This window comes from Habropoda laboriosa, unplaced genomic scaffold (genome assembly GCF_001263275.1).
Source record: "Habropoda laboriosa isolate 0110345459 unplaced genomic scaffold, ASM126327v1 scaffold276, whole genome shotgun sequence".
Classification (NCBI taxonomy): Eukaryota; Metazoa; Arthropoda; class Insecta; order Hymenoptera; family Apidae; genus Habropoda; species Habropoda laboriosa.
In genome coordinates, this window is record NW_017100410.1 from 56,829 (window position 1) to 70,438 (window position 13,610).

Consider the following 13,610-nt stretch of genomic DNA (forward strand, 5'->3'; position numbering starts at 1 on the left):
CAAGTTCTTCTTTAGATAAAGAAAAAGAAACAAATTCTTTCGTCCTTTCTCTCTCTCTCTATCCTCAACTACTAATTAATCGCTCGTCGCACGTGTCGTGCGACTGGAAAAATCTACAGTCAGAAGGAAGAAATAAACAAGATATACAATCCTGAAAGGCAGAAGGACTTGCCTGGCGATCTTACACGGACGTGTGCACAGTCACTCTCTCTTTTCATATCCGTAGCCCACGCACGGAGCGAAGACCTTCCGCGCGTGCGTGCTCACGTGCGAATACAACCGGTACAACGTGGCTAGGGAACAAGTACACATCGAACGGAGCTACGCTAATCGACCATTGTGCCATCAATCGAACCCGACAACCTTACGATCCTAGTGTAACCGAATGTTACACACCTGCTGATCTCCATACCCAGAAGCATCCCGTTTGTTCAGTGTGATGTGACAAGGAAGCGTGGAACCCTAGCCCTAATCGACTGTTCGAAAACAAAGTGTCCCCGAGGTTAGGTGAAAAATTCCGCGGTTACCGGAAGAATCTGATGAACAGGATTTAGCAGTGATCCAAGCTTACGACGCCAACCATGCATTTCTCTCTTGCGACCAGCAACGTAGGCGCATTTCTGCCGTTCTTGGTAGTTCTACTCAGCCAGATAGCATTGTCGTTCGTGTTGGAGGGTTCGACGACCAGTTATGCTCAATTTCGAAAATGGAACGCCGGTCTGAACGGCACGCTCGAGTTCGAGTTCAAGACCGAACAGGGGAACGGTTTGTTGCTTTACACCGACGACGGTGGAACCTACGACTTTTTCGAGGTGAAACTGGTCGAGAGTGCGCTCAGACTGATATACAATCTAGGCGGTGGTGTGCAGATCGTAACTGTAGGCCACGACCTGGGCGACGGTCACTGGCACAAAGTGCAGATCACCAGGTGTAACGAGAACACCACGTTAACGGTGGACGGTGTTAGCGCTGTCTCGATGTCACGGGGCAAGGAATTCGAGTTCGGGAAATTGGTAGGAAATTCTGACGTGTACGTGGGCGGTATGCCTAGCTGGTACAACAGCAAGCTTACGTTACTGGCGCTACCGAGCGTGATTTTCGAGCCAAGATTCAACGGATACATCAGGAATCTCGTGTACGCCGACGGAGAGAATACGGTACCCAGAAGACAGGAGATGAAGAGTCGGGATGCTAAGGTAAATGAATTTTCTTCTCGTAAGGCTAGGTAATAACGAGACGCGAGAGTGTTCGCGTAGCGTGTAGTTGTGTAGAGTGTTGAACATGTATATTTAATTATGCGTAGGATGTTAGAAAGACTCTCGAGGGATGAATGGAATTGTACGCATAGTGTGGAAATCTTGTGTGATCGAAGCTGTGAATATGCAAATGTTTTCAGTTTTTCGGTAGAGAAGTGGGGTGAATGTGATTAAAAGGGAAGGGGATAATGAAACATTATTTTGTACATAGATGTAAGTAAAGGCTGATATCTGCAAGAAAATTTGGCAAATTTCAATCTTCAGAATTGTCTGATTACATTTTACGTTCAATTGTGAATTTTTATAATTTATCGAATCGACATAGCATAAGTAACGTCGAGTATATTATGCATAAATATTTGGCGTGAAACATTTTCAAAATTGTAATATTAATAATATCAAAAAATTAAAAATTATTTTACACGTTATTTCGTTCATTTACAATTGTAATATTGGGAAATATCAACGACTGAACTTCAAGTAACTGTTTTATCACCGCAATATTCCTCAATTTTATTTGAAAAATTGAAATTTATTCAGAATACGATTTTCGAAGAATATAGTTTTTTTTTCTTTTCTACAAGGAATCACCCAGCGTTCTGCTTTTTAGACACAAATTTCATGTCACGATTATTGCTCGCAGTAATAAAAGTGGAACATCGTGATTTGTATTTTATCGTCAGAGCGGATGACTTGGCAGTCTCATATTTCAAATAATACGAAACATAGTAGGGAGTGACCAATTGATAGACGGGGTGGATAAAATGGTGCAGCGTCTCCCCTAATGGCGAGTTTATTTTTAGTCTGTGTATATTTGTGATTTTCGGGAGGGAAAACATTTTATGCCTACGTCTTCGATTCGTGGTGTGCTAGAAAAAAAAGAATATTACCAAGGTAGATTATTCAAACTCAGCTACGGTGAACTCAATTTTGACACAGGTCTCGTTTGCTTCATTCTTATAGGAAATGCATTCGACACGTAAATTCTCCTAATATTTTGTTAATAAGAAGATAAATATAAATAAATTACGAATCAATAAAAATCATCGAAAATCGGTTACTTTACACAAGTTTTATACCTGATGTTAATTAGTTACTAAATACTGCATAAGTGCTAAGATGAACTAAATACATATATGTACGTCGGAATAGGGAAATATTTCGTTGTTTCCTTGTTTCACAACTGACGCTGTACAAAAAGTAAAATTTGTAAATTTCTGTACACAATACAAAATGGGTTTCTGAATCTTTTTAAGAACATAAAATGTTCTCAAAAAGTAAATTCACAAATTTTAGTCCAGATTTTGATCAAATTTTATTTTAATAAGAAAAACATCATTTTTCCATAGAAAATGAATTCTTCTTCGGATAAGAGTGAAGATCAGATTCGACAACGATAGCAACGAAAGGGTTACATTTGGTAATCTTCAGTTTTATAAATTAATTCAAAAATTCTAATTAAAATTAATTTCTGTTACCCACGTGACTGTTTTTATCACATCTTGAAAGAATCTCTGCCACGAGTCTGACTCCTTATATGACAATTTTAAACTTTAGGGATTAAGCTCTAATACATGATGCTGAAATTTCGATTTCGATTTGGACAGATTACGATCGTTTTTCCCCTGGATTTTCGAAGTGTCTACACTCTCGTCGAAACCTAGCAACGTATTGATTGCAATGCATCATTAAACATGTTGGTCATTAGTCATTCAAAGTGCTAAATACCACTTGACACGGTTTTTGGTCATTGTGCCATCCGTTTGCCGAGTCTTTAACACACTTTCTCCCGAAGAGCAAGGTAGTTATTCTCAGTAGACTGAACTTTGCCAACCGCAAGGGACTTCCCCGATGTTCGGACCGTTCGGTCTACTATAATCTGTCTTTAAGAACATTGCAACTAATTTCCACGTACCCTTCGCAAATCTATGGTTTTGTAACACGTATTCGTGCTGCGTATTGAGGTCTAGAGAAGTGAAATTCTGTATTAAGCACATGCGGATTAAAAAGAATATATTACCTCTATGTGAAAGTTTCTATTGTACTTTTTTTAAGAATATGCATTTATTTTTTTGTTATGTTTATAATTATTTGTGCACAGGAATGTTAATGAGACAATATTAGTATTAAAGCGAAAATTTAAATAAGGAAGAAGCATGCAGTGCCATTCAGTATCATCGACTGATAAGCGATGGAAACTTTTGTGTAGACCTAATAAAATGGAAAGTAACAATGTATCGCAGTTGTGTTAAATTGTACCAACGAAATACTTTAACAAAGCTATTAACTATGAGAAAGTGAATTATTTGTTATTTTGTAGAATTAAAGAATAGGGATGCAAGTTGTTTTACTTAATTGGAGATATTAATTAGGGAAGAGTGAATTATTCGCTATTTTGTAGAATTAAAGATTAGGGCTGCAAGTTATTTTACTTAGAGATAGTAAATTTGCAAAACACACCAAAATTTTAATCAGTGGAAAATGTGTTATTGGAAATTTTTACTTTATCCCAAAAATCTCTTCACTTTCTAACTTTCCGACTACAGTAAACTACAATATACTACAAAACAAAATTAGTATCGCCTTCTGTCTATTTCAAAAAATTTACACATTACACAATAACTTAAAAAATCCTCGTTTTTACTTTATAATGAAAAAACATCAAAATTACCAATTTACATACAGGTAACCACACGCTAATTCCTAAGAGAAGAGATAACCAATTTTTCCACTATTACTGTTACCTATAATAATTTTTATTATATTTATTAATGATACTTATTACTGTTATTACTTTACAATTTAATCTAAAAGCCAAGTGCACACTTGAACGCAAACTTTAAATTCAGTTTCTAAAAAGGAACGCACATTGACCAACTGTGATTTTCCAATAAACTCACGATTCGTACCATCGTACACATTTTCTCAGTTTACATCCGCAGAGGTGTAATATTCCTCCAACGTATTACCAAATCTCGCGAATTCGTTCGTAAATTGTATCAACTCCGCGACATATTGCCGCGAGTGGTGCTAAACATTAAATCCATCGGTTGTTTGTGCAGGGGAGAAAAATTTCATAACTGGTATCCGCACGATGTCCACTGTACGCCCGAGAATTCCTTACGTCCGCGTAAATCTGGGCCAGCCATCGCGCAGACGTATTGTTACGCACGCCGCTGACACCATTTCGGTGCTTCATAACGTGAAACTAGTTTGGAAAAAAAAAGAAACGAAAAAAAAGAAAATGTACGAGAAAGAGCGCGCGCGAGAGAGAAACGTGCTTTGTCCCGTTCAGCTACCGCTGGAAATTTCTTTCAGAAATTTCTTTCTTTGCTTTCAGAAACGGACCGCTGTTTAATAATAGAGACAAAACGCCGCTGCGAATGCTGTTAGCGTGGTTGTTACGTTAATCTAAAAAGAGAGGTTTGCTTTTCTTGTTACTCTTTCGAGTTCAACAGGCTGCGTAAGTGAAGGATAAACTGCGAAAGTAATTTTACGTTTATCTGGATTTTGCGTGTGTGTTTTGTTCGACACGTAAGAGGGTGAGGGAGGAAACGAGTGAGTGAGTAAGTGAGAGAGTTAATATATTTCACAGTGTTTGTTCGGATTTTGAACCATTCAGCATTTAAATACCAGTGTACACGCGCGCGAGAATTATGCACTGTTGAACGTTTTTCTGAAATAATTGTAGTTCCTTCGAAAATTGGGTAACAATTAAATTCGAACCGTGTTAGTGCTGAATTTTTTTTCTGCTTGGGGCTAACAAATGACAATTAAAAAGTATTTCTGTATTTTTCTCACTTGTGAAAGCTTCAGCACTTTGAGAAACTTTATTACATTTATGGAATGTTTGAATTATACGTAGGACTGACAGGAAGCTTCTTAATTTCCTAACTGTCTTCAGCTGAATTTGAAGATTAGCAGAGCAATTTTCAGAAGAGAATGCTAAAAACTCGATTGTGTAACGAAGGGTGGTCCTAGAAACAAATTCGGAGTATATTTGGTCGATCGAATTCACGAAGAGACAGAAATGAAATTTGTCAGTATTCGAAGAAATTTCCAATATTCGATGTTTTTGTAATTAAAAATTGCCAGCTTAACATCGCGTAAAATTACCGAGAATTGAATAACTAATTATCAACTGGAACTAGCCACTAACTTTCCATACATATTTTATGTCAAAGTATGCAGAGTATATTGTACAATGAGTTAAAATTCATTTGCAATAAAAACCAAGAATTAATTTCTAATAAAAATTGAGAATTCATTTTCAATGAAAATACTGAGAATTCGTTCACTACAAAATTCACTCGAAATAAAAAACTTAAAAATTTGTATTCAAGAAATTGCGAATTCTTAACGTATTTCGAAGCAAAATACATTTCCAACGCCTAAAGATTCCCTCTTCCCAAAACCACAATCCAAAAATTCCAAAAAATCACCCACAGTCCCATCAAACACTTCGCAAATTAGAATTCGTTACATATCGCAACAGAAATCCATACACTCGCTACCTAACACACGTCGAACAAATCAAATTTTCCATTTCACATTTCCCGTAATATTCCGCGAAAAGAAAACACCGATTGAGCTAAATACCTGATAATCCTGTTCCTTGTCTCGTCCAATTTGCCTCAACATCGAATTACCGGATACGATCTTCCCCTTTAATGAAACTTTTGCAGCTGATAAACATCGTTTGTTACCGGTGACCTGTACAGCCGTTCATCAGATTAAATCATCGTACCCTGCGTACATGTATATATATATATAAAATCGATCAACATTCATCCACCTCCGCGATTTCACTCCGCGCCTCAACAGAAATTCCGTACAACAATTCCCCCCGGCAGAATTACTATTTCCTTTTCGACAATATCAATTTATCGCCCCATGGTCTCCATTTTATTCACGGGGAATTCCCGCGGTAAGCTCGAACGCAAACTGCTCGCCCGAATACGAATGAAACACGAAGGACGAATGTAATCTCGAACGTTCTCGAGGAGGAGGAGGTCTCTCCGCGACGGTATCCAAAGGACGAAACCGGTGGAAATACAATTTCTGGCACGTCGATAAATCTGAGTCGTCCTTGTGCATTGTGTGCAACATTTGTTGCATAGAGCGCCGGTTCTGATCTAGGAAGGTGGATAATGTCGCTCGAATTATACTATGGCGTGCAAGTTACGTTGACCAAGCAACGCCCTGCTCTGACGGATATTCTCGATTTGTCTTCTTATCTAATCGGTCGCAGATACGTCTGTTATGCCGGATTGCTGGCAAACGAGCAGCGCTGTTAAAATTTCAATAGTTCAGCGTAATAACGAACAAGCGTGGATGCATTCTTGGCATTCGGCCACCTCGAGAAATATGAACCGGCGTCGCCAGGGACAATGCCCGATTTCCTTTCATGCGAACTCCTTTTTGCCGCTTTCGCTAGCCCCGCGCTCCCATGCTAATGAATTTTTCTTATACCCACCCGCTCGCTGGCTTAAATTAAAGGATACTCTTCCTGTATTAGGTCGTCGAATAAGGTCGTCGCGTTTATCGATGTGCCGTTTGCGTCGATATTTCAAATGTAGAGCCAACTTTTAGAAAGTCGGTCCTCGGGAGACAAAATTTGTTGTTTTTCTTTATAGTGAAAATTGAGAAAGGAAAAGCTGTTTGAGAAGTGAAAAATTAACATTTTAGACACACATCGTGTGTGCCTACACTCACTTCGTGGTCCTAGCTTGAAACCAACGCAGGTTTTGATATCTGCAGAGCTTTAACTTTTATTTCGTTTGAAAACGATCTTATTTCCGTGATTAGTACTTCAATAATAACGTGATTATTGCACTTCTTTTCGCCTAGGGACGGCGTTACACACCAAGTGCGTGATTGGCATCGAATGGGTTCAAGATTTTCAAGTTTATGCTTATATTTTATAACTCTCCCATCATCTCCAGGGTAAATAATTATGCATTTCAGTAGAATCATGATTTGTAAAAAATTTTCGTTGCCAGCCAGGTCCAAAATTGACCAATTTCTTCCGTTAAAATGCCACAATATCCTAAAAAGCCTCCCAAATCCAACTCACAAACGTATTCAATCCCTTCACATTTTTCAACTCGATAACTTTCCCATCATCTGCAGGGTAAATAATTATACAATTCGGATTCCTTAAAGCCTGTAGAATTTACGTTACCAGCCAGGTCCAAAATTGACCAATTTCTTCCGTTAAAATGCCACAATATCCTAAAATGCCTCCCAAATCCAACTCACAAACGTATTCAACCCCTTCGCATCTTTCAACATTTCCAATACTAAACTAAATATTTATACTAAACATGTAATTCCAAGTTTTGTGTATGTTCGAAGAGAAACAGAGCATCGGTGATGGATTAGCTCCTTACACCTTCGGAGCTTAAATCATCCAACAGATATAGGATTTCGATAGTTTGGAACTTGAGTGGGTCGATCGTAGGGAGCGGAGAATGAGGCAAACGTTCACAGCTGATTGCTGAACGTTAATATTATTGCTCGGTAGCAAATGGAGACGTATGCAAACCGATCATCATGCTCCGCTTGTGTTCGACGTTGAAGTGCAATTCTTCGGCTCGTCTAAATACCTGCTAAAGTACTAGAGCTGGTATTTCGTAACTGTTACAGCTCTGATACGGATTATATCGGGCTTAACGGTTACGTAAGGATGCATTCGTTCTAATGGATCGGATAGATGAACATAGTGCACTGTCGTTCAAAAATTCAGAGCACTGTTATTTATTTGGGAGAAAGGAATTTCGTAGAAACGTATGCGGTAGTTTTATTAGAAATATTTTACTTGTACGTTGAAATAACATTACACAAGTTTGATGTAAGATCGAAATTATAATCTGAATTGGGCAGGAATATAAAAAAAATCCCAACATGTAAAATAGATCTGTAGAAATATTTATAAGAAGCTTGGAGCAACTGGAAAGAATTGAAAAACTGATTGCCAGAATGACGAAATTGTGTGAAGTTGTGATATAGAGAAAAAGAGAATTCTTCTTTTGTATGGATTTAAAAAAAAAATAAGTGCAAAATAATTGTAACTTTTATTTTTAATTGTAATTAAGTTTCGTTACTATAGAATAATATTTTCAGAATTAATACTTCACAGAATAAGTTTTTCTTAACTTTATTTGTTTTGGATTCGTAACAAGCTCCAAAGTTTCAAGCGGTAGCGTACTTGTGCCGGTGAACGAAAATTGATTCGTGACAAGAGTTCAAGGAAAATCGTGTATACTTAACTCTTTCGCTCTAGCGTGCTTATGATAAAATGTGATCACTATAGTCGGAATACGTTGCAGAGAATTAACTATCCCATTTTCCCCCCCGTTTTTGTTGAAACCAAATAGCATGTAAGAGTTAAAAAATGCTATGTACAGTAACAAATTGTTATTCGAAGAACTCAAACTTTGTAAGGAAAAATAAATAAAAGTGCTTAGCAATAATATGGTATGACTACGCTATGCTGTCCCTTGTTTACTGAGGATAAACTGTGTAACTTTTCTTGTATTCGTTCCTTGGGGCCTCGATAAAAAGTTTGAGAAAAAAAAAAAAAAAAAACAGAAATAAACGTTGTTTACAACTCGACTCTGATATTTGGAATGCCTACGTTTTATGTTCTACAAACTTTGCGACGAAGCTTATTATAGTAGTTGGAATAATTTTTTGAAAATAACGTAATTTATTTGAATATGATTTTCGAAGTATAAATATTGAAATTTTAAGAAAACTGAAAGGGTTAACGATATCCATTTTAAAATATTTTCTAAATAAGAACGAAATTTATGTGAAAACGTTTATTTATTTTGAAAAGTACGTCGTAGAAAATAACAATCGCAAATTTGGAAACTTCTGTTGATTCTACTAAATAATGAAAGCAGCTCGCACACTTTCAATACTGTCAAATATTGACAACATTATTGATCGTGTGTGGTTGATATTGAAAGAATGATTGATATCAAGATTGACGAATTCGTCGATCAATTTCTAGATATTTGGAAATCTGAGCCTCGATATTATTGTCATTTATCGTGTGTGGGTCGCTTAACTTTTACCGAAATAATTCAAAAATAAATTATTTTCTACAGAAATAATTCTTATTTAGAGAAATTCAGGTAAACGAGAATTTATAAAAATTAAAATTTGAAGTTTAAAGAATTTAAAGAGATTTATAGAAAAAATCTAGCAATTATCTACAGATTATGCTTTATTTATTCAGAATTATTTAGGAATCTGTGATGTTTGAGAAAAAGTACAGCAATTACCTGCAAATTACGTTTTGTTCATTCAGAATTATTCAGGAATCTGTTATACTTGATTTCAACCATGTACATGTTAATGTCAACAAGCTAAGCAATCTTTTGAAGAACTGTCACCTCAATTTTTCATTCTGCTATAGTACTCATGTATTATACCTATTTACTCTTAAAAAAACGATGAAAATAAGGTCGCAATAAATAACTACCTAATCAACAACATAATTTAAGCCACTCAGAAACCAAAACAATCAACTCCACATTTTCATATCCTTCCAATTTTAGTATCAAAGCACACGCATGGTGCTTAATTTTTCATAAATAAAAACACTTTAATAAATCTGATATTAGAGTCAGTCACTTCAGCTCCTGAGTGGCTCATTTATCACGGTGTAATACTTCGTACAGTTATTCACGTACACCGATAAAATTGTAATGAAAAATGAAACTTTCACGTCGCCTAATAAATTTCTGCAACAGACGAGAAATTACGCAGGAGATAAGTCGCGTGTATGCAAGAAAAAAGGAAGGAAATCTACGCGATCATGTACAATCCTCAAACACAGGCTTTAACGCAACTGAATTGTGCAGGCTGATCAAAATCTTAAGCTATCGAGCCTTCATATCCTTCGCTTGACAATATCTTAGTAAGTAGCTGAAAGTCGGTTTCTGAAAGATCGCCGTTCGATTCCTGATCCCAATCCTTAATATCCTTCGCGAATATTCATAGTTCGCGGCTGAACAAAAGGAAGAACAGTTATTGCGATATTTCTTCCGAAGGATGCTCGAGCTCTTAACCCATCGTGATCCTCTTTGATCTACACGCGTGCACAACGCGTTTATTGTTTCACGTGATAATCGTTTATTATGTGGCACAATGCATCGCGATAATCTGGAACGGAGATAAGTTAATGTACGCAACGTGCACGCCTGACAGGTTATCAATTGTGCACGTTCGAACAGTGTTTTTCGTGTTTCGATATGACGATATTGAACGGCAAACTGTTTCATTCGCGTTAAATCACCCACTTTCCACCATTAGGTCGCCGATTTTTTTCCTTCTTCAAACTCGAAATGTTAACCCTTTCGCGGCGGCGGATTTTAATACGCAACACGTGCGGCAGACGGTAAATTTTTAATCACGGCTGCAAAATTTGTTGTTTCGTTTTAAAAGTCGGTTTATGAAATTGAGATAGGAGTGTGTAAAGGGTAAAATTAAATATTAAATTAGGGTGGAAGTGTACGAAATGGCGCCAACAGTACAGTGCCAGTAAATTTTCAAAACCAATAGCATAGAAAGGGTTAAAGAGGTATCTGACCATCCGGGATAAAAAATTCGATTTTTTTTATTGCATTTTCTCGAAATGTGTTGCTAAAATTCTACACCTCAAATCGACGAAATGACAAAGGTACAATGATTTCAAGAATTTCAAATGCGTTTTTCTCGAAACCGTGTTTTGCAAACTGGCAGCCATGATTTCTCAATAATGAATCAACTAATCTCTCCCAAATTTCGCATACGTATAAAATAGATATCTCTATCGCCCGTACTAGAATTCCGTCAATATCTGCAATAGTTTTTTTTTTTTAGCATCTGAAGAAGTTCAAACTTTCACGATAAAAATTATATTTTTGCTTCACATGACTGCTGTTTTGTCAAAATACACTTTTTTTCTGCTTCATTCTAGTAGGGATTGTAACAACACTCATATGAAGTAAGATTAGCTTTGATTTCTCTTTTTCAAATGAATGGCACACTGCGTGAAATATGTAGTAACTTAAATAATAATTAAGATAATTACATAAAAACTGCACTGTGTTCTCCTGAAACGTGACCAAAAGTGTACGAAAAATTTCAAGTCCCTTGGTTCACAATTATCTAATAATATTTGTGGAAATACTCTCTTAACACGGACGCCTTTTCTTTAACATGGGGAAATCTTCCAAAGGCACCTGCCAAAGCTATTTTTTAGAAATCTAATTAACATTTTTATACCATAGTTAACCGTTAGAGGTCAACAAATTGCTTCATGCACGCATAAATTCCGTATTTCTGCGTAGCACATGATGCGCCAGTCCCTTGCTTCTGCCCACTCAATAGCATTACAGGGCACAAGATCAATTCGTGGACACAGATCCGTTTACCATTGCGCCTGGTCCTTCTGTTGACCGGTACCGTCACCTTACCAGCTATTAAGATGAGCGAGATGCTCGAGGATTACCTAGGATCTGACAAGTCCATTGAAAAATGTCTCATTCGACTCTGAGTGTTAGTGCACCTATCGGTGCCGCTGTTTGATGCTCTAATTTACGACCTCTCTATATTTCTTCCACCAAACGTACTTGAGAACATCGTGTGAACGAAGGTGCGTGGCTATGACAGGTCTACGTCGAATGACAGGAAAATAGTAAGAAGGAGAGGGAGAGAGAATGTGAGAGTGCATGAATAAAAGAGTTTGGAAAAGTGGAAGAGTCGGTGGAATAGAACAGCATGGAGAACAGTGTACTTAACGAGAGTCAGCGTGGTTTTGGGAGACAATAGCGCAAACCTGCGTGGATTTATAATAACTGTAGCTGTACACTTTCATTATCTATTAACCCCTTCGCTGCAACAGATTCTAGAACGTGACACGCGCGGCAGATGGTAAATGTTTATTGGAAATTTGTGATTGAAATAAAACTGCCTTTGTATAACTGCTAATACAAAATACTGTTTGAAATGCTCTATGTGTCGAATCCTCATCCCTTTGTCCCTCGACTCCCATACATACCGATCCTTTTCCCAGGTACAGTTTCGACAACTACCTTCGCGTTTTCCACTTTCCCACCGAATTCCTGTCCTATCTCCGGCAGATCCTCAAACTGATGCACTCTGCCCATTTCTTTTGTACCGACTCCTTAAGTTCATTACCGAACCATTGTCCCTGCAATTCTTCTCCCGTACCATCGAACCCTCAATCCTAACGAGTCCTGATCATTCCTGGTCCCTACCTAACGAACGCATTCCTAAATTCCCCCACCCGCAACTCCCAAAAACCCCAATATAAAAGCAGCCTCGAAAAAGGACGAGAGTCAGTCAGTATTGCATAACAAGGAAGTTTAGACCTTGCAGTTTATATCCGTAAAACCAACAGTGTAAAATAAAAGAAAAAACTTAATTACAAATAAAGATAATTTCTAAAATCCACCGTCTAAAGCGAACCGACGACATATGGAACTGTCTCTGGACACCCAAAAAGAGAAAGCTGGGATCCACTTATACCTACAAACTGTTTGTCCTATTGTATTGCAGTGTGCAGTGTGCTTGACTCGAAGACGAACACCAGACATATTTGGTGGAAGTCCTAGTGTCTTTGTCTAAAAGAACGCCGAGACATTTTTGTCCTCACTCGATTATTTCTACAGGGTATTCTTAGAGATAATCCAACAATGTTCAATCCCAGCCGCAAAATCCTTCGTTTCGACGTTTCAAAATTTAAAGAAAGTTTTTAAATTCACCGTTTCAAGCACTAAGGTGCAAGCACGCAAAGGGCAAAAATTAAGGATTAAATTCGCGCCAACGGAGAACAACGGGCAAATTTTCAAAGCGCCAAGAGCACAGTGCGAGCAAATATTCAAAATGCCTATAGGCGCGAACAGTTGTGAAAGGGTTGAATACGTTTTATTCGAAATTACACCTGCCCAGTCTCGATCACGGATATCACCGAACCCTAGATAAGTTAGTTTCTCGTGCCTACCAATAAACGTGCCGAGTTCGAAGAAGAATCAATGACCCAGCGGCAGAAAGTGCGCGATTCGACGTGGAATGGCTCGTCCGCGGGTGCTTCGGGATCGAAAGAAACGAAAAAGGCGATAAGCGTGATTAATAGAGGGGAAAAGGATATCGTTGCTGCAAAGATAAGTCCCCCCGGTTCGACGTTGACTGATCGTCGTAGATTAATCGCCCACCAATACTCGCGAAACTTATTCCATTTTTTGATGCAGCAATTAGCGCCGCGCGCGATGTAATTATTCAGCCGAGGCTTGCTGCACGTGAGCTTTGATTAATTTCCTTAATCTGATATAATGC

The 13,610-nt window shown here is 37.7% G+C and overlaps 1 protein-coding gene across 1 annotated transcript in view; it reads left to right on the forward strand.

Moving 5' to 3' along the window:
* Window positions 1-581: 581 nt before the first annotated feature.
* LOC108575469 (neurexin-3b-like) overlaps window positions 582-13,610 on the forward strand; it is a 37,340-nt gene continuing 24,311 nt past the window's right edge. Inside the window, exon 1 of the mRNA XM_017938284.1 lies at window positions 582-1,196. Coding sequence (XP_017793773.1) covers window positions 582-1,196 — 615 coding nt within the window. The remainder of the gene's footprint in view (window positions 1,197-13,610) is intronic.